Source organism: Salvelinus fontinalis, unplaced genomic scaffold (assembly GCF_029448725.1).
Source record: "Salvelinus fontinalis isolate EN_2023a unplaced genomic scaffold, ASM2944872v1 scaffold_0091, whole genome shotgun sequence".
NCBI classification, from domain to species: domain Eukaryota; kingdom Metazoa; phylum Chordata; class Actinopteri; order Salmoniformes; family Salmonidae; genus Salvelinus; species Salvelinus fontinalis.
The window spans coordinates 127,501-148,976 of NW_026600300.1; the positions used below are offsets into that span (position 1 = coordinate 127,501).

General features: G+C 51.8%; 1 protein-coding gene across 1 annotated transcript in view; it reads left to right on the plus strand.

Annotated features, from left to right (window-relative positions):
• Positions 1–21,476, plus strand: part of nbas (NBAS subunit of NRZ tethering complex) — a 346,091-nt gene that overhangs the window by 26,553 nt on the left and 298,062 nt on the right. The window contains exons 10-18 of the mRNA XM_055911766.1: positions 1,828–1,966; positions 3,288–3,353; positions 3,442–3,570; positions 6,193–6,256; positions 7,028–7,221; positions 11,294–11,566; positions 12,510–12,635; positions 13,208–13,359; positions 14,069–14,206. Of these exons, the coding sequence (XP_055767741.1) occupies positions 1,828–1,966; positions 3,288–3,353; positions 3,442–3,570; positions 6,193–6,256; positions 7,028–7,221; positions 11,294–11,566; positions 12,510–12,635; positions 13,208–13,359; positions 14,069–14,206 (1,281 nt within the window). The remainder of the gene's footprint in view (positions 1–1,827; positions 1,967–3,287; positions 3,354–3,441; positions 3,571–6,192; positions 6,257–7,027; positions 7,222–11,293; positions 11,567–12,509; positions 12,636–13,207; positions 13,360–14,068; positions 14,207–21,476) is intronic.

Sequence of the window (21,476 nt, forward strand, 5' to 3'; positions counted from 1 at the left end):
TATGGTAATCGGGGCGGTCCGTGTTTTAGTAGAATATGGTAATCGGGGCGGTCCGTGTTTTAGTAGAATATGGTAATCGGGGCGGTCCGTGTTTTAGTAGAATATGGTAATCGGGGCGGTCCGTGTTTTAGTAGAATATGGTAATCGGGGCGGTCCGTGTTTTAGTAGAATATGGTAATCGGGGCGGTCCGTGTTTTAGTAGAATATGGTAATCGGGGCGGTCCGTGTTTTAGTAGAATATGGTAATCGGGGCGGTCCGTGTTTTAGTAGAATATGGTAATCGGGGCGGTCCGTGTTTTAGTAGAATATGGTAATCGGGGCGGTCCGGGTTTTAGTAGAATATGGTAATCGGGGCGGTCCGGGTTTTAGTAGAATATGGTAATCGGGGCGGTCCGTGTTTTAGTAGAATATGGTAATCGGGGCGGTCCGTGTTTTAGTAGAATATGGTAATCGGGGCGGTCCGTGTTTTAGTAGAATATGGTAATCGGGGCGGTCCGTGTTTTAGTAGAATATGGTAATCGGGGCGGTCCGTGTTTTAGTAGAATATGGTAATCGGGGCGGTCCGTGTTTTAGTAGAATATGGTAATCGGGGCGGTCCGTGTTTTAGTAGAATATGGTAATCGGGGCGGTCCGTGTTTTAGTAGAATATGGTAATCGGGGCGGTCCGTGTTTTAGTAGAATATGGTAATCGGGGCGGTCCGTGTTTTAGTAGAATATGGTAATCGGGGCGGTCCGTGTTTTAGTAGAATATGGTAATCGGGGCTGTCCGTGTTTTAGTAGAGTATGGTAATCGGGGCGGTCCGTGTTTTAGTAGAGTATGGTAATCGGGGCGGTCCGTGTTTTAGTAGAGTATGGTAATCGGGGCGGTCCGTGTTTTAGTAGAGTATGGTAATCGGGGCGGTCCGTGTTTTAGTAGAGTATGGTAATCGGGGCGGTCCGTGTTTTAGTAGAGTATGGTAATCGGGGCGGTCCGTGTTTTAGTAGAGTATGGTAATCGGGGCGGTCCGTGTTTTAGTAGAGTATGGTAATCGGGGCGGTCCGTGTTTTAGTAGAGTATGGTAATCGGGGCGGTCCGTGTTTTAGTAGAGTATGGTAATCGGGGCAGTCCGTGTTTTAGTAGAGTATGGTAATCGGGGCAGTCCGTGTTTTAGTAGAGTATGGTAATCGGGTCAGTCCGTGTTTTAGTAGAGTATGGTAATCGGGTCAGTCCGTGTTTTAGTAGAATATGGTAATCGGGGCGGTCCGTGTTTTAGTAGAATATGGTAATCGGGGAGGTCCGTGTTTTAGTAGAATATGGTAATCGGGGCGGTCCGTGTTTTAGTAGAATATGGTAATCGGGGCGGTCCGTGTTTTAGTAGAATATGGTAATCGGGGCGGTCCGTGTTTTAGTAGAATATGGTAATCGGGGCGGTCCGTGTTTTAGTAGAATATGGTAATCGGGTCGGTCCGTGTTTTAGTAGAATATGGTAATCGGGTCAGTCCGTGTTTTAGTAGAATATGGTAATCGGGGCGGTCCGTGTTTTAGTAGAATATAGTAATCGGGGAAGTCCGTGTTTTAGTAGAATATGGTAATCGGGGCGGTCCGTGTTTTAGTAGAATATGGTAATCGGGGCGGTCCGTGTTTTAGTAGAATATGGTAATCGGGGCGGTCCGTGTTTTAGTAGAATATGGTAATCGGGTCAGTGCACAGACAGCCTACCTCATTGAAGTGTCCAGTGTTTTAAACCAGAGGATACAATGGAGCCTGCCTTGTCATTGTTTGGTATAGTACTGGTGTAAACAACAGAGATAAAAGTGTGTGTTTGTGTGTGTGTGTGTGTGTGTCAGATTGCTGCTGGTGGGAGGTTGTGAGTCGGGTGTTGATGATGCGTCCAGGGCAACCCGGTGTGGCCTCACAGCCTGGAGAGCTCTGTCTGGGTCGCCCCATTACAAACAGGTCACCAGCTACGAGGACGACACCTGCACTGTGAGTACCTTTAGAATTATGAAATGTTTACGGATTTTATTGGGGCTTCGTAAAATATATTGTAGGGCTCTGGCTATGAAAAGCCAACTGACATTTATTCCTGATTATTATTTGACCATGCCAATATATTGTAGGGCTCTGTAAAATATATTGTAGGGCTCTGTAAAATATATTGTAGGGCTCTGTAAAATATATTGTAGGGCTCTGTAAAATATATTGTAGGGCGCTATTATATATATTGTAGGGCGCTATTATATATATTGTAGGGCGCTATAAACTATATTGTAGGGCGCTATTATATATATTGTAGGCCGCTGTAAACTATATTGTAGGGCTCTATAAACTATATTGTAGGGCGCTATTATATATATTGTAGGGCGCTATTATATATATTGTAGGGCGCTGTAAACTATATTGTAGGGCGCTATAAACTATATTGTAGGGCTCTATAAACTATATTGTAGGGCGCTATTATATATATTGTAGGGCGCTATAAACTATATTGTAGGGCGCTATTATATATATTGTAGGGCGCTATAAACTATATTGTAGGGCGCTATAAACTATATTGTAGGGCGCTATTATATATATTGTAGGGCGCTATTATATATATTGTAGGGCGCTGTAAACTATATTGTAGGGCACTATTATATATATTGTAGGGCGCTATAAACTATATTGTAGGGCGCTATTATATATATTGTAGGGCGCTATAAACTATATTGTAGGGCGCTATAAACTATATTGTAGGGCGCTATTATATATATTGTAGGGCGCTATAAACTATATTGTAGGGCGCTATAAACTATATTGTAGGGCGCTATTATATATATTGTAGGGCGCTATTATATATATTGTAGGGCGCTATTATATATATTGTAGGGCGCTATTATATATATTGTAGGGCTCTATAAACTATATTGTAGGGCACTATTATATATATTGAATCATAGACTACCATCTCTGTTGTCTTCCTTTCTGAATCAGAGGCTACCATCTCTGTTGTCTTCCTTTCTGAATCAGAGGCTACCATCTCTGTTGTCTTCCTTTCTGAATCAGAGGCTACCATCTCTGTTGTCTTCCTTTCTGAATCAGAGGCTACCATCTCTGTTGTCTTCCTTTCTGAATCAGAGGCTACCATCTCTGTTGTCTTGCCTCTGGAAAACAATAGTCTAGAGACCTGACGCCAATGTAAACTAACTGTCCATTTAAAACATTTCATTTTAATTTAATTAGTCTTTATTGTTATTGAGCAAAATAGTTACGTTTGATCATTTGGAACACCCTTTGTATTGTAACCTGGTCTCTCTCTGTCATTTAGAACCAGAAGAAAGGCTTCTTCACTGTCCCCAGCTTCAGACTCTTCTCGAGACACAACAATGAACAGGTACCTCTCTCGTCCCTCATTTCTTCTCCCTCCTGGCTTCTTCTAACTCTCTCTCTAACTCTGTGTTCGTGTAACTGTGTGTGTGCAGGACGGTGTGTTTCGTATGAGTCTGTCTCCTGACGGGTCGCTCCTGGCCGTCATCCATTTCTCTGGACGTCTGTCTGTATGGGACCTCCCCTCTCTTAGACAGACGGTCTCCTGGGATCAACAACTACAGGTAACCACGGGAGTGTGTGTGTGTGTGTGTATAATCTGAGGGCTGGCTGGCTGTCGAGAGGGTTAGGAGAGGGTCTGTCTGCTACTGGGTTGAGAGAGAGGCTAGGAGAGGGTCTGTCTGCTACTGGGTTGAGAGAGAGGATAGGAGAGGGTCTGTCTGCTACTGGGTTGAGAGAGAGGCTAGGAGAGGGTCTGTCTGCTACTGGGTTGAGAGAGAGGATAGGAGAGGGTCTGTCTGCTACTGGGTTGAGAGAGAGGATAGGAGAGGTTCTGTCTGCTACTGGGTTGAGAGAGAGGATAGGAGAGGTTCTGTCTGCTACTGGGTTGAGAGAGAGGGTCTGTCTGCTACTGGGTTGAGAGAGAGGCTAGGAGAGGGTCTGTCTGCTACTGGGTTGAGAGAGAGGGTCTGTCTGCTACTGGGTTGAGAGAGAGGCTAGGAGAGGGTCTGTCTGCTACTGGGTTGAGAGAGAGGGTCTGTCTGCTACTGGGTTGAGAGAGAGGCTAGGAGAGGGTCTGTCTGCTACTGGGTTGAGAGAGAGGCTAGGAGAGGGTCTGTCTGCTACTGGGTTGAGAGAGAGGGTCTGTCTGCTACTGGGTTGAGAGAGAGGCTAGGAGAGGGTCTGTCTGCTACTGGGTTGAGAGAGAGGGTCTGTCTGCTACTGGGTTGAGAGAGAGGATAGGAGAGGTTCTGTCTGCTACTGGGTTGAGAGAGAGGATAGGAGAGGGTCTGTCTGCTACTGGGTTGAGAGAGAGGATAGGAGAGGGTCTGTCTGCTACTGGGTTGAGAGAGAGGATAGGAGAGGGTCTGTCTGCTACTGGGTTGAGAGAGAGGGTCTGTCTGCTACTGGGTTGAGAGAGAGGATCTGTCTGCTACTGGGTTGAGAGAGAGGATAGGAGAGGGTCTGTCTGCTACTGGGTTGAGAGAGAGGATAGGAGAGGGTCTGTCTGCTACTGGGTTGAGAGAGAGGGTCTGTCTGCTACTGGGTTGAGAGAGAGGATAGGAGAGGGTCTGTCTGCTACTGGGTTGAGAGAGAGGATAGGAGAGGGTCTGTCTGCTACTGGGTTGAGAGAGAGGGTCTGTCTGCTACTGGGTTGAGAGAGAGGATCTGTCTGCTACTGGGTTGAGAGAGAGGATAGGAGAGGGTCTGTCTGCTACTGGGTTGAGAGAGAGGATAGGAGAGGGTCTGTCTGCTACTGGGTTGAGAGAGAGGGTCTGTCTGCTACTGGGTTGAGAGAGAGGATAGGAGAGGGTCTGTCTGCTACTGGGTTGAGAGAGAGGGTCTGTCTGCTACTGGGTTGAGAGAGAGGATCTGTCTGCTACTGGGTTGAGAGAGAGGATAGGAGAGGGTCTGTCTGCTACTGGGTTGAGAGAGAGGATAGGAGAGGGTCTGTCTGCTACTGGGTTGAGAGAGAGGATAGGAGAGGGTCTGTCTGCTACTGGGTTGAGAGAGAGGGTCTGTCTGCTACTGGGTTGAGAGAGAGGATCTGTCTGCTACTGGGTTGAGAGAGAGGATAGGAGAGGGTCTGTCTGCTACTGGGTTGAGAGAGAGGATAGGAGAGGGTCTGTCTGCTACTGGGTTGAGAGAGAGGATAGGAGAGGGTCTGTCTGCTACTGGGTTGAGAGAGAGGGTCTGTCTGCTACTGGGTTGAGAGAGAGGATCTGTCTGCTACTGGGTTGAGAGAGAGGATAGGAGAGGGTCTGTCTGCTACTGGGTTGAGAGAGAGGGTCTGTCTGCTACTGGGTTGAGAGAGAGGATAGGAGAGGGTCTGTCTGCTACTGGGTTGAGAGAGAGGATAGGAGAGGGTCTGTCTGCTACTGGGTTGAGAGAGAGGATAGGAGAGGGTCTGTCTGCTACTGGGTTGAGAGAGAGGGTCTGTCTGCTACTGGGTTGAGAGAGAGGCTAGGAGAGGGTCTGTCTGCTACTGGGTTGAGAGAGAGGATAGGAGAGGTTCTGTCTGCTACTAGACTACTGTACAATGTTAAACACCAAATAATAATGCATGCAGAGCAGAATTAGGCCGATTACAGCTAATTATCAAAGTCCAGAAAATAACTGTTAAATTCTACAACCACCTAAAAGGAAGCGATTCCCAAACCTTCCATAACAAAGCCATCACCTACAGAGAGATGGACCTGGAGAAGAGTCCCCTAAGCAAGCTGGTCCTGGGGCTCTGTTCTCAAACACAAACACACCCCACAGAGCCCCAAGACAACAGCACAATTAGACCCAACCAAATCATGAGAAAACAAAAAGATAATTACTTGACACATTGGAAAGACTTAACAACAAATAACAGAGCAAACTAGAATGCTATTTGGCCCTAAACAGAGAGTATAGAGTGGCAGAATACCTGACCTCTGTGACTGACCCAAACTTAAGGAAAGCTTTGACTATGTACAGACTCAGTGAGCATAGCCTTGCTATTGAGAAAGGCCGCCGTAGGCAGACATGGCTCTCAAGAGAAGACAGGCTATGTGCTCACTGCTCACAAAATGAGGTGGAAACTGAGCTGCACTTCCTAACCTCCTGCCCAATGTATGACCATATTAGAGACACATATTTCCCTCAGATTACACAGATATATAAAGAATTTGAAAATGTCTCTCTCTCTCTGTTTGTAGCCAGGATTTGAGGAGATCAACCCAGAATGGAAGACTTCTCTGGAGAAGAGGAAGAAAATCAAAGGTAACAGGCTATGGCTGAGCGCCGGGTCGGGCTGTCGCTGAGCGCCGGGTCGGGCTGTCGCTGAGCGCCGGGTCGGGCTGTCGCTGAGCGCCGGGTCGGGCTGTCGCTGAGCGCCGGGGCGGGTTGTCCCTGAGCGCCGGGGCGGGCTGTCCCTGTATAATATGTGTGTGGTATAATGTGTGTGTGTGGTATAATGCGTGGTGTGTGTATGTGTGTAGTATAATGTGGTGTGTTTGTGCGTGGTATAATTTCTGTGTGTGTAATATAATGTGTGTGTGTAGTATAATGTGTGTGTGTGTTCTCCCCAGACAAGGAGGCGTACTACTCTCTGTGTGTAGTATAATGTGTGTGTGTGTGTGTGTGTGTGTGTGTGTGTGTGTGTGTGTGTTCTCCCCAGACAAGGAGGCGTACTACTCTCTGTGTGTAGTATAATGTGTGTGTGTGTGTGTGTGTGTTCTCCCCAGACAAGGAGGCGTACTACTCTCTGTGTGTAGTATAATGTGTGTATTATGTTAGTGTGTGTGTAGTATAATGTGTGTGTGTGTGTAGTATAATGTGTGTGTGTGTGTGTGTGTGTGTGTGTTCTCCCCAGACAAGGAGGCGTACTACTCTCTGTGTGAGGTATAATGTGTGTGTGTGTGTGTGTTCTCCCCAGACAAGGAGGCGTACTACTCTCTGTGTGTAGTATAATGTGTGTGTGTGTGTAGTATAATGTGTGTGTGTGTGTGTGTGTGTGTGTAGGATAATGTGTGTGTGTGTGTTCTCCCCCAGACAAGGAGGCGTACTACTCTCTGTGTGAGGTGTCCTGGTGGTCAGACTGTGTGCTGATCTTGGCCCGCTGTTCTGGTTCTCTGACCGTGTCGTCTGTCAGAACACTTCAAAACCTCCTGGGGAAGAGCTGTGAGTGGTTCCAACCATCGCCACGGGTTACCGCCGCCCACGACGGGGGCTTCTTCAGTCTGGAGGTAAGGAGTGGGGGGGGTGAAGGGGGTTGTGGTGTTTGTGAGGAGGGGGCAAGGACTGGCTGGAGTGGGGCTAGCTGGCGGGAGGGAGGACTGGCGGGAGGGAGTGAGGGAGTGAGGACTGGCTGGCGGGAGGGAGGGAGGGCGGGAGGGAGGGAGGGAGGGCTGGCGGGAGGGAGTGAGGAAGTGAGGGCTGGCGGGAGGGAGGGAGTGAGGGCTGGCGGGAGGGAGGGAGGGAGTGAGGGCTGGCGGGAGGGAGTGAGGGCTGGCGGGCGGGAGGGAGTGAGGGCTGGCGGGAGGGAGTGAGGAAGTGAGGGCTGGCGGGAGGGAGGGAGTGAGGGCTGGCGGGAGGGAGGAAGGAAGTGAGGGCTGGCGGGAGGGAGGGAGGAAGTGAGGGCTGGCGGGAGGGAGGAAGGAAGTGAGGGCTGGCGGGAGGGAGGGAGTGAGGGCTGGCGGGAGGGAGTGAGGAAGTGAGGGCTGGCGGGAGGGAGGGAGTGAGGGCTGGCGGGAGGGAGGGAGGGAGTGAGGGCTGGCGGGAGGGAGTGAGGAAGTGAGGGCTGGCGGGAGGGAGGGAGTGAGGGCTGGCGGGCGGGAGGGAGGGAGGGAGGGCTGGCGGGAGGGAGGGAGGGAGTGAGGGCTGGCGGGAGGGAGGAAGGAAGTGAGGGCTGGCGGGAGGGAGGAAGGAAGTGAGGGCTGGCGGGAGGGAGGAAGGAAGTGAGGGCTGGCGGGAGGGAGGGAGTGAGGGCTGGCGGGAGGGAGTGAGGAAGTGAGGGCTGGCGGGAGGGAGGGAGTGAGGGCTGGAGGGAGGGAGGGAGGGCTGGCGGGAGGGAGGGAGGGCTGGCGGGAGGGAGGGAGGGCTGGCGGGAGGGAGGGAGGGCTGGCGGGAGGGAGGGAGGGAGTGAGGGCTGGCGGGAGGGAGGGAGGGAGTGAGGGCTGGCGGGAGGGAGTGAGGGCTGGCGGGCGGGAGGGAGTGAGGGCTGGCGGGAGGGAGTGAGGAAGTGAGGGCTGGCGGGAGGGAGGGAGTGAGGGCTGGCGGGAGGGAGGAAGGAAGTGAGGGCTGGCGGGAGGGAGGGAGGAAGTGAGGGCTGGCGGGAGGGAGGAAGGAAGTGAGGGCTGGCGGGAGGGAGGGAGTGAGGGCTGGCGGGAGGGAGTGAGGAAGTGAGGGCTGGCGGGAGGGAGGGAGTGAGGGCTGGCGGGAGGGAGGGAGGGAGTGAGGGCTGGCGGGAGGGAGTGAGGAAGTGAGGGCTGGCGGGAGGGAGGGAGTGAGGGCTGGCGGGCGGGAGGGAGGGAGGGAGGGCTGGCGGGAGGGAGGGAGGGAGTGAGGGCTGGCGGGAGGGAGGAAGGAAGTGAGGGCTGGCGGGAGGGAGGAAGGAAGTGAGGGCTGGCGGGAGGGAGGAAGGAAGTGAGGGCTGGCGGGAGGGAGGGAGTGAGGGCTGGCGGGAGGGAGTGAGGAAGTGAGGGCTGGCGGGAGGGAGGGAGTGAGGGCTGGAGGGAGGGAGGGAGGGCTGGCGGGAGGGAGGGAGGGCTGGCGGGAGGGAGGGAGGGCTGGCGGGAGGGAGGGAGGGCTGGCGGGAGGGAGGGAGGGAGTGAGGGCTGGCGGGAGGGAGGGAGGGAGGGAGTGAGGGCTGGCGGGAGGGAGTGAGGGCTGGCGGGCGGGAGGGAGTGAGGGCTGGCGGGAGGGAGTGAGGAAGTGAGGGCTGGCGGGAGGGAGGGAGTGAGGGCTGGCGGGAGGGAGGAAGGAAGTGAGGGCTGGCGGGAGGGAGGGAGGAAGTGAGGGCTGGCGGGAGGGAGGAAGGAAGTGAGGGCTGGCGGGAGGGAGGGAGTGAGGGCTGGCGGGAGGGAGTGAGGAAGTGAGGGCTGGCGGGAGGGAGGGAGTGAGGGCTGGCGGGAGGGAGGGAGGGAGTGAGGGCTGGCGGGAGGGAGTGAGGAAGTGAGGGCTGGCGGGAGGGAGGGAGTGAGGGCTGGCGGGCGGGAGGGAGGGAGGGAGGGCTGGCGGGAGGGAGGGAGGGAGTGAGGGCTGGCGGGAGGGAGGAAGGAAGTGAGGGCTGGCGGGAGGGAGGAAGGAAGTGAGGGCTGGCGGGAGGGAGGAAGGAAGTGAGGGCTGGCGGGAGGGAGGGAGTGAGGGCTGGCGGGAGGGAGTGAGGAAGTGAGGGCTGGCGGGAGGGAGGGAGTGAGGGCTGGCGGGAGGGAGGAAGGAAGTGAGGGCTGGCGGGAGGGAGGGAGGAAGTGAGGGCTGGCGGGAGGGAGGGAGGAAGTGAGGGCTGGCGGGAGGGAGGAATTGAGGGCTGGCGGGAGTGAGGAAGTGAGGGCTGGCGGGTGTGAGGGCTGGCGGGTGTGAGGGCTGGCGGGTGTGAGGGCTGGAGGGATGGAGTGAGGGCTGGCGGGAGGGAGGGAGGGAGTGAGGGCTGGCGGGCGGGAGGGAGTGAGGGCTGGCGGGAGGGAGTGAGGGCTGGCGGGAGGGAGTGAGGGCTGGCGGGAGTGAGGGCTGGCGGGAGTGAGGGAGTGAGGACTGGCTGGCTGGCGGGTGTGAGGGCTGGCGGGTGTGAGGGCTGGCGGGTGTGAGGGCTGGCGGGTGTGAGGGCTGGCGGGTGTGAGGGCTGGCGGGTGTGAGGGCTGGCGGGTGTGAGGGCTGGCGGGTGTGAGGGCAGGCGGGAGTGAGGGCTGGCTGGCAGGAGGGAGGGCGGCCCCTGCCCCTCCAGTGGCCCCTCCCCCTCCGGCGGCCCCTCCCCCCCGGCGGCCCCTGCCCCTCCCCCTCGGCGGACCCTGCCCCTCCCCCTCGACGGCCCCTCCCCCTCGAGGGCCCCTACTGGCCTATAGCTTACTGTTGATTTGAATTCATCTCAGTTTTCATTTGAGTCATCTTTTTATACGTGTCTTGTTTGTATCAATTGCAAAGACATTGTCAACTTTGTATTTGTAGTCAACTTGATTTATTCTCTCTCTGTAACACCGATAACGTCAGAACAATGGGATTCTGTGTTCAGGGTAGGTCTTCTGTTGTATAAAGTGATGCAGGGGGGCATAAAGTCCTCTAACGTCTCACTTCGCTGTTCAACAAGGCAGGAGTTACATTTCCAGCTTTTACAAGTGTAACGTTAACGACAATGTTTTTGGGTAACGTCTCTGAGAATGAGTTATGTTGCTACGAGGGTTGTAATGATGAACAATAGCTTTAAGATGGTTTTGGGGAAACTGGGACGAGGGCCTATAACAAGCCCACAGAACTCAATCGGCTGACGATTTAGTTTAGAGAATTTAGCAACATGACCCTGGTGGTAAACAGAAGTTTACCTTCACAAGCCGTCCGATAAGCAGACCACATTTTGGGACGACAACTCCCATTGAGAGGTGGAGATGAACATCTCATCAGTTTATACAGGATCTCTGGTTTTACTGACCAGACTTCCTCACTGGTCTGTCTGTCGCGATATGGCCTTCATCTCTTAAAGGAAACCTAGGAAATGGATTTATGAATGGCAAAGGATGGGTATAAGAGGCTGATACATGGCTGATGCAGAGACCGCGGCCCTAACGGAAGACGCTAGTGAGGAGGACATGGCTGATGCAGAGACCGCGGCCCTAACGGAAGACGCTAGTGAGGAGGACATGGCTGATGCAGAGACCGCGGCCCTAACGGAAGACGCTAGTGAGGAGGACATGGCTGATGCAGAGACCGCGGCCCTAACGGAAGACGCTAGTGAGGAGGACATGGCTGATGCAGAGACCGCGGCCCTAACGGAAGACGCTAGTGAGGAGGACATGGCTGATGCAGAGACCGCAGCCCTAACGGAAGACGCTAGTGAGGAGGACATGGCTGATGCAGAGACCGCGGCCCTAACGGAAGACGCTAGTGAGGAGGACATGGCTGATGCAGAGACCGCAGCGTCAATAAGAAAGACCAGCACTGACTGGAAAGAGGAGAGAGGATTCAGCCTACCACACACGTTATATTACGGGTTACCGGTTCACACAACATATCACCAATTATTCCCCCCCTTTTCTCTCTCCCCCCTTTTCTCTCCTCTCTCTTCCCCCCTTTCTCTCCTCTCGTCCCCCACTACCCCCCCACACCCAGTGTGAAGTGCGTCTGGCACAGAAGAGAGGTCGTCTGGACAGTAACATGGGCGGTGTGGCTACGGAGGATGAGGAGGGTGAGGAAGGAGACTCTGACTCTGATGAAGAGTCGTCAGCCAAGGCCCGTTACTCCGGTTACGTGAAGCAGGGGCTGTACTACGTCACCGAGATGGAACGCTTCGCGCCGCCACGGAAACGTCCCCGCACCGTCGTCAAGAGTTACCGTCTGGTCAGCCTACGCTCCACCACACCTGAAGAGCTGTACCAAAGGAAGGTAAGTCACCATGACGATGACCACACACACCAAGCTCACGCACACTCGACCACCATTCCCAAAATACAAAATGGCTGACATTCCCCAAATACAAAATGGCTGACATTCCCAAAATACAAAATGGCTGACATTCCCAAAATACAAAATGGCCGACATTCCCAAAATACAAAATGGCCGACTGACATTCCCAAGTAGTCAAAGTAACCAAAGGCACATATTCGTATTTGTGAATAAAACGTCAAGTAACGTCACATTTACAGTAAAATAAATGCTGTAGCAGATGTCTTCATATATTTCTGCCTGTTTTGTTTCATAGCTGGTAAATTAAATCGCACAAAGTTAAAGAACTAGGAATCCTATCTAGCCTTTTCCACCTCAACACTGCCTGTCTGGGGGCTGTGCGCACCTGAAGAGCTGAGGGAAAGATTTGTTTTAATAAGTGCTGAGCACAGTAATACAAGTTGGTGTAATTTACTGGAAACGAAAGTCTACTTTAGTGAGACTTTGTCCTTGTGTTTCTTGGCCAGTTGCGTTGTTTTTGTTCACAAGCTAGGTCGTTTTTCTACGTTTGAATTTCACCTGCCAGGGGAAACAAAGACGACCCGTTTACTAGTCAGACTCACAGGCACAAACAACCGTGTTACCACGGTAACCTCCAGCCCTTAAAAGGGCAGGTGAACATTTCTCTCATTGTGATATTTTGGTTATAAGTTGAATTAAATAATATTCCACATTAGTTACATCTTACTAGTAATACATGTATTGTTTTAGAAACACTACAAAGTGTGTTCATCTGTTTTGTTGCTGTAACTTTCGAGGGAAATACATTTTGGCTGGTAGAAGCATCTGATTGGCTAGTAGATTTTTAGGTGGTGATGATGGTGGTGATGATGATGATGATGGTGGTGGTGGTGATGATGATGATGATGGTGTGTCTCTCCAGATAGATAATGAGGAGTACGGGGAGGCCCTTTCCCTGGCCCAGGCATACGGTCTAGACTCAGACCTGGTCTACCAGAGACAGTGGAGGAAGAGCACTGTCAGCATCGCCTCCATACAGGACTACCTGGTACACACACACACCACACACCACACACACACACACACACACACACCACACACCACACACCACACACACCACACACCACACACCACACACCACACACCACACACCACACACCACACACCACACACCACACACACCACACACACCACACACACCACACACACCACACACACCACACACCACACACCACACACCACACACCACACACCACACACCACACACCACACACCACACACCACACACCACACACCACACACACTGCTACACTGCTCTCACAATGTGTGTCAATAGTTATGATAGTATTTTTATTGTGTACATATTAGAACAATCTGTCTCTCTCCCTATCTGTGTCTGTCTGCCTGTCTGCCTGCCTGCCTCTGCCTGTCTCTGCCTGTCTGTCTGTCTGTCTGTCTGTCTCTGCCTGTCTGCCTGTCTGTCTGTCTGTCTGCCTGTCTGTCTGTCTCTGCCTGTCTCTGCCTGTCTGTCTGTCTGTCTCTGCCTGTCTCTGCCTGTCTGTCTGCCTGTCTGTCTGTCTCTGTCTGTCTGCCTGCCTGCCTGTCTGTCTGTGTGTGTAGAGTAAGATCCGTAAGCGGTCGTGGGTTCTCCATGAGTGTGTTGAGCGCGTCCCAGAGAACGTGGATGCTGCTAAGGAGCTGTTGCAGTACGGCCTGAAGGGGACCGATCTGGAGGCCCTCATCGCCATCGGGAGCAGAGAGGACGGTGGCAGGTACGTACACACCACTTCCTGTTTGACTATAGTGATACTGGATAGCACGATGCCTTTACGTAGAATGTACCATTCAAAAGGTTGGACACAACTACTCATTCCGTATTGACTGACCTTCATGTCTTAAAGTAATGATGGACTGGCGTTTCTCTTTGCTTATTTGAGCTGTTCTTGCCATAATATGGACTTGGTCTTTTACCAAATAGGTCTATCTTCTGTATACTACCCCTACCTTGTCACAACACAGCTGATTGGCTCAAACGCATTAAAGTAGGAAAGAAATTCCACAAATTAACTTTTAACAAGTCACACCTGTTAATTGAAATGCATTCCAGGTGACTACCTCATGAAGCTGGTTGAGAGAATGCCATGATTGTGCAAAGCTGTCATCATGGAGGCAAAGGGTGGCTGCTTTGAAGAATCTCAAATATAAAATATATTTTGATTTGTTTAACACTTCTCTGGTTACTACATGATTCCATATGTGTTATTTCATAGTTTTAATGTCTTCACTATTATTCTACAATGTAGAAAATAGTAAAAAATAAATAAAAACCCTTGATTGAGTAGCTGTCCAAACTGTTGACTGGTTATATATTACGGTTAGTTTATATCTGCCGTGCTCAAACACCTGGTAGAATATTCATCACTGTTAGTTTATAAAAACACCGTTTACAACAGTTCTAAAGATGCCCCTCCCCCTCCGTAGGTTCATCCTATCAGGTGACCTTGACGTCGATGACGCTCCGTACGAAGACTTCCTGTCTGCAGAAAAAGAGATGGAGTTAAAGAGAGAGAAGGAGAGCCGGACGAGAAGGGAGCTACTGGCCAAGGTCGACTTCAGCAGGTCAGAACCCCAGTCAACCAGCCGGTTTCTCAGTCAACCGGTCTCTCAGTCAACCGGTCTCTCAGTCAACCGGTCTCTCAGTCAACCGGTCTCTCAGTCAACCGGTCTCTCAGTCAGCCGGTCTGTCAGTCAGCCGGTCGGCCGGTCTGTCAGTCAGCCGGTCGGCCGGTCTGTCAGTCAGCCGGTCTGTCAGCCAGCCGGTATGTCAACCAGCCGGTCTGTCAGCCAGCCGGTCTGTCAGCCAGCCGGTCTGTCAACCAGCCGGTCTGTCAACCAGCCGGTCTGTCAGCCAGCCGGTCTGTCAGTCAACCAACCGGTCTGTCAGTCGGCCGGTCTGTCAGTCGGCCGGTCTGTCAGTCAACCAACCGGTCTGTCAGTCAACCAACCGGTCTGTCAGTCGGCCGGTCTGTCGGTCGGCCGGTCTGTCGGTCGGCCGGTCTGTCGGTCGGCCGGTCTGTCGGTCGGCCGGTCTGTCGGTCGGCCGGTCTGTCGGTCGGCCGGTCTGTCGGTCGGCCGGTCTGTCGGTCGGCCGGTCTGTCGGTCGGCCGGTCTGTCGGCCGGCCGGTCTGTCGGCCGGCCGGTCTGTCGGCCGGCCGGTCTGTCTGCCGGCCGGTCTGTCAGCCGGCCGGTCTGTCAGCCGGCCGGTCTGTCAGCCGGCCGGTCTGTCAGCCGGCCGGTCTGTCAGTCAACCGGTCTGTCAACCGGCCGGTCTGTCAGTCAACCGGTCTGTCAGTCAACCGGTCTGTCAGTCGGCCGGTCTGTCAGTCGGCCGGTCTGTCAGTTAACCGGTCTGTCAGTCGGCCGGTCTGTCAGTTAACCGGTCTGTCAGCCAGCCGGTCTGTCAGCCAGCCGGTCTGTCAACCAGCCGGTCTGTCAGTCAACCGGTCTGTCAGTCAACCGGTCTGTCAGTCAACCGGTCTGTCAACCAGCCGGTCTGTCAGTCAACCGGTCTGTCAACCAGCCGGTCTGTCAGCCAGCCGGTCTGTCAACCAGCCGGTCTGTCAACCAGCCGGTCTGTCAGCCAGCCGGTCTGTCAGCCAGCCGGTCTGTCAACCAGCCGGTCTGTCAACCAGCCGGTCTGTCAGTCAGCCGGTCTGTCAGTCAACCGGTCTGTCAGTCAGCCGGTCTGTCAGGATTCCGTAGTTGTTTTACTTCCTGTAGAGCTATAATGACGGTCTGTACTGTGGTTAGAACGTTTTTCTCTACATCAGGAAACCTACTAATGACATGCTAATTAGGACGGAGATATGCAGTTGACGACAGGACAACACTACCAGTGTTTACCACGAGCAGCGCCGGCTGGCCGCCATACAGACGGTTACACACTCATTTTCAGATTGCAACTTTTTCCACTTAAATGAACTATGCTATTTTTCGCTTGGTCATAAAGTTTCTCGCCCTTTCCCTCTAGAATGACTGAAACTCCTCTTCTAGCGATCTATCAGTCACAAAGCCAGCGATGACCGGGAAACTGTTGGTTTGACAGGTCTGCTGTGTGTCCCACCTCGGTACCTGGGTGTGTGTGTGTTGTGGTTGCAGTGGGATTTCTTTACACGGGGAGAGAGAGCATGATGCTCCTTCATTCGTCCATTTTTAAGTCTGGTAAAATGTGTTTAATGATGTGTCCAAATCCTCGTCCGCCTAGGGTTTTCTGGCACATTCCATTTATGGTCTTTGGTCTTTTCGTAAAGTGCTGGCACATCGGCTTACTGTGCTTGGATTGACAAACGGCAAGCTAGTTTGGAAATAGTCTCTCGGCTGAATAAAGTCCATCTGATATTTCCTTGACGTTCATAAATCATATAACATAGTTGTACAGAGCCTTCAGAAAGTATTCAGACCCCATTCAGACCCCCAGACCCCATGACCCCCAGACCCCATGACCCCCAGACCCCATGACCCCCAGACCCCATGACCCCCAGACCACATGACCACATTGTGTTACAGCCTCTTACACACAGTACCCCCCGATAATGACAAAGTGAAAACAAAAATGACTTTTTTTGGGGGGGGGGGGGGGCTAATTTCAGAAAGTTAAATACAGACATATCTCATTTATATAAGTATTCACAATACATGAGTGTTTCTGGGTAAGTCTCTAAGAGCTTTCCTCACCTGGATTGTACAATATTTGCACATTTATTCTTTAAAAAAGGATTCGAGCTCTTCGAAGTTGGTTGTTGATCATTGCTAGAGCCGTTTTCAGGTCTTGCCAGAGATTTTCAAGCCTATTGAAGTCAAAACTGTAACTAAGCCACCCAGGAACATTCACTGTTGTCTTGGTAAGTAACTCCAGTGTAGATTTACCTCTACCTCTACCACTACGTTTACCCCTATCTCTACCACTACGTTTACCCCTACCTCTACCACTACGTTTACCCCTACCTCTACCACTACGTTCACCCCTATCTCTACCACTACGTTTACCCCTGTCTCTACCACTACGTTTACCCCTGTCTCTACCCCTGTCTCTACCACTACGTTTACCCCTATCTCTACCACTACGTTTACCCCTATCTCTACCTCTACGTTTACCCCTATCTCTACCTCTACGTTTACCCCTATCTCTACCTCTACGTTTACCCCTATCTCTACCTCTACGTTTACCCCTATCTCTACCACTACGTTTACCCCTATCTCTACCCCTGTCTCTATCACTACGTTTACCCCTATCTCTACCTCTACGTTTACCCCTATCTCTACCACTACGTTTACCCCTATCTCTACCACTACGTTTACCCCTATCTCTACCACTACGTTTACCCCTATCTCTACCACTACGTTTACCCCTATCTCTACCTCTACGTTTACCCCTATCTCTACCTCTACGTTTACCCCTATCTCTACCTCTACGTTTACCCCTATCTCTACCACTACGTTTACCCCTATCTCTACCCCTACGTTTACCCCTATCTCTACCACTACGTTTACCCCTGTCTCTACCACTACGTTTACCCCTGTCTCTACCACTACGTTTACCCCTATCTCTACCACTATCTCTACCCCTATCTCTACCACTACGTTTACCCCTATCTCTACCCCTATCTCTACCACTACGTTTACCCCTGTCTCTACCACTACGTTTACCCCTGTCTCTACCACTACGTTTACCCCTGTCTCTACCACTACGTTTACCCCTGTCTCTACCACTACGTTTACCCCTGTCTCTACCACTACGTTTACCCCTGTCTCTACCACTACGTTTACCCCTGTCTCTACCACTACGTTTACCCCTGTCTCTACCACTACGTTTACCCCTATCTCTACCTCTACGTTTACCCCTATCTCTACCACTACGTTTACCCCTATCTCTACCACTACGTTTACCCCTGTCTCTACCACTACGTTTACCCCTGTCTCTACCACTACGTTTACCCCTATCTCTACCACTACGTTTACCCCTGTCTCTACCACTACGTTTACCCCTACCTCTACCACTACGTTTACCCCTACCTCTACCACTACGTTTACCCCTATCTCTACCACTACGTTTACCCCTATCTCTACCTCTACGTTTACCCCTATCTCTACCTCTACGTTTACCCCTATCTCTACCTCTACGTTTACCCCTATCTCTACCACTACGTTTACCCCTATCTCTACCACTACGTTTACCCCTATCTCTACCACTACGTTTACCCCTATCACTACCTCTACGTTTACCCCTATCACTACCACTACGTCTACCCCTGTCTCTACCACTACGTTTACCCCTACCTCTACCACTACGTTTACCCCTACCTCTACCACTACGTTTACCCCTGTCTCTACCACTACGTTTACCCCTATCTCTACCACTACGTTTACCCCTATCTCTACCACTACGTTTACCCCTATCTCTACCACTACGTTTACCCCTATCTCTACCACTACGTTTACCCCTATCTCTACCACTATCTCTACCCCTATCTCTACCTCTACGTTTACCCCTATCTCTACCTCTACGTTTACCCCTATCTCTACCACTACGTTTACCCCTATCTCTACCACTACGTTTACCCCTATCTCTACCACTACGTTTACCCCTATCACTACCTCTACGTTTACCCCTATCACTACCACTACGTCTACCCCTGTCTCTACCACTACGTTTACCCCTATCTCTACCACTACGTTTACCCCTGTCTCTACCACTACGTTTACCCCTATCTCTACCACTACGTTTACCCCTGTCTCTACCACTACGTTTACCCCTGTCTCTACCACTACGTTTACCCCTGTCTCTACCACTACGTTTACCCCTATCTCTACCACTACGTTTACCCCTGTCTCTACCACTACGTTTACCCCTGTCTCTACCACTACGTTTACCCCTACCTCTACCACTACGTTTACCCCTACCTCTACCACTACGTTTACCCCTACCTCTACCACTACGTTTACCCCTACCTCTACCACTACGTTTACCCCTACCTCTACCACTACGTTTACCCCTACCTCTACCACTACGTTTACCCCTACCTCTACCACTACGTTTACCCCTATCTCTACCACTACGTTTACCCCTATCTCTACCACTACGTTTACCCCTATCTCTACCACTACGTTTACCCCTATCTCTACCACTACGTTTACCCCTATCTCTACCACTACGTTTACCCCTATCTCTACCACTACGTTTACCCCTACCTCTACCACTACGTTTACCCCTATCTCTACCACTACGTTTACCCCTATCTCTACCACTACGTTTACCCCTATCTCTACCCCTATTTCTACCACTACGTTTACCCCTATCTCTACCCCTATCTCTACCACTACGTTTACCCCTATCTCTACCACTACGTTTACCCCTGTCTCTACCACTACGTTTACCCCTGTCTCTACCACTACGTTTACCCCTGTCTCTACCACTACGTTTACCCCTGTCTCTACCACTACGTTTACCCCTGTCTCTACCACTACGTTTACCCCTGTCTCTACCACTACGTTTACCCCTGTCTCTACCACTACGTTTACCCCTGTCTCTACCACTACGTTTACCCCTGTCTCTACCACTACGTTTACCCCTGTCTCTACCACTACGTTTACCCCTGTCTCTACCACTACGTTTACCCCTGTCTCTACCCCTATCTCTACCCCCTATCTCTACCCCTATCTCTACCCCTGTCTCTACCACTACGTTTATCTCTACCACTACGTTTACCCCTATCTCTACATTTACCCCTATCTCTCCCCCTATCTCTACCACTACCTATTTGTGTTGTTCAGTCTCCCTGTCTCCCTCTCCACAGAGATGAAGAAACAGCCATCAGATTGTAATAAGTTGCTGATCTGACAGCTTTGAGACATACGCACATGCACGCGCCCGTTGTATGTGGTAGCCAGTGTGCCTCCATTAAACCGTGTCTGATGGGCCCTGGACAACAGTAGTGCACGGTGTAGGGTACTAGGGGTGTTGTGGTACTCTGGGCTTGTATCGTAAAGTGTTTTCCAGTAAGAGTGCTGACTTAGGATGCATTTTAATGGACAAGGTGGACCTAATGCTACATCAGCACTTCTCTTCTGACGGGCTTTATGTCTCCTGCCCCTCTGGTCCGTTTCCATCCAGGATTTACCTCCTGTGATTTACCTAAAAGGCTCAGATTACGCGGACCGGACTTCTTTTACCGTCTACGCGGACCGGACTTCTTTTACCGTCTACGCGGACCGGACTTCTGTTACCGTCTACGCGGACCGGACTTCTGTTACCGTCTACGCGGACCGGACTTCTGTTACCGTCTACGCGGACCGGACTTCTGTTACCGTCTACGCGGACCGGACTTCTGTGACCGTCTACGCGGACCGGACTTCTGTGACCGTCTACGCGGACCGGACTTCTGTGACCGTCTACGCGGACCGGACTTCTGTGACCGTCTACGCGGACCGGACTTCTGTGACCGTCTACGCGGGCCGGACTTCTGTGACCGTCTACGCGGGCCGGACTTCTGTGACCGTCTACGCGGGCCGGACTTCTGTGACCGTCTACGCGGGCCGGACTTCTGTGACCGTCTACGCGGACCGGACTTCTGTGACCGTCTACGCGGACCGGACTTCTGTTACCGTCTACGCGGACCGGACTTCTGTTACCGTCTACGCGGACCGGACTTCTGTTACCGTCTACGCGGACCGGACTTCTGTTACCGTCTACGCGGACCGGACTTCTGTTACCGTCTACGCGGACCGGACTTCTGTTACCGTCTACGCGGGCCGGACTTCTGTTACCGTCTACGCGGGCCGGACTTCTGTTACCGTCTACGCGGGCCGGACTTCTGTTACCGTCTACGCGGGCCGGACTTCTGTTACCGTCTACGTGGACCGGCGCCCGTGTCTCACCGGGCCATGTCTCCGGAGGTCCTATTCTCACTTTGGGGCCAAAGCCAGGCCGCTGGTACTTTTCAGCTGTCATTTACATACCAATGGCTGACTGTGACCGTTAATAACACCTTCTCACATAGTGTCTGGATGATGCTTGTTGATTCTGCTCTTCACCAGTCATCACTGTCAGCCCCCAGCTAACACCATTTCCCTAGTACAACATAAGGGTGTATACGCTAGTGCAGCGCTGGCGTCAGCTGGTGGACGGATCTCTGAGCGGTGAAGCTGTGGTCGGTATCTTGAGGTCACCAGTGGTGTCCGGGGTTGAGCCTCTGATCCTGAGTGGTTGATTTTATCCTCAGATACAAATCCTTACTGCAGTGATGATGACGTGTGTTTGAGTTTATCTCTCTGGTTAATCTGTGATTTCTATTCAGTGGCTGTGGGATGGTGATTTGTGTTCCTGGCCATTACAGAGGTACTGAGTCTCTGGTCATGTGTGGTTGACTACTTACAATCAATGCTTACTACATAGGCAATGCTTACTACTAAATGGTTACTATTCTATAGACCAGAGAGCTGTACTGTAGCTACATGTTGAAATGGTTACTACTCTGTAGACCAGAGAGCTGTACTGTAGCTACGGTTACTACTCTATAGACCAGAGAGCTGTACTGTAGCTATGGTTACTACTCTATAGACCAGAGAGCTGTACTGTAGCTACGGTTACTACTCTATAGACCAGAGAGCTGTACTGTAGCTACATGTTGAAATGGTTACTACTCTATAGACCAGAGAGCTGTACTGTAGCTATGGTTACTACTCTATAGACCAGAGAGCTGTACTGTAGCTACGGTTACTACTCTATAGACCAGAGAGCTGTACTGTAGCTACGGTTACTACTCTATAGACCAGAGAGCTGTACTGTAGCTATGGTTACTACTCTATAGACCAGAGAGCTGTACTGTAGCTA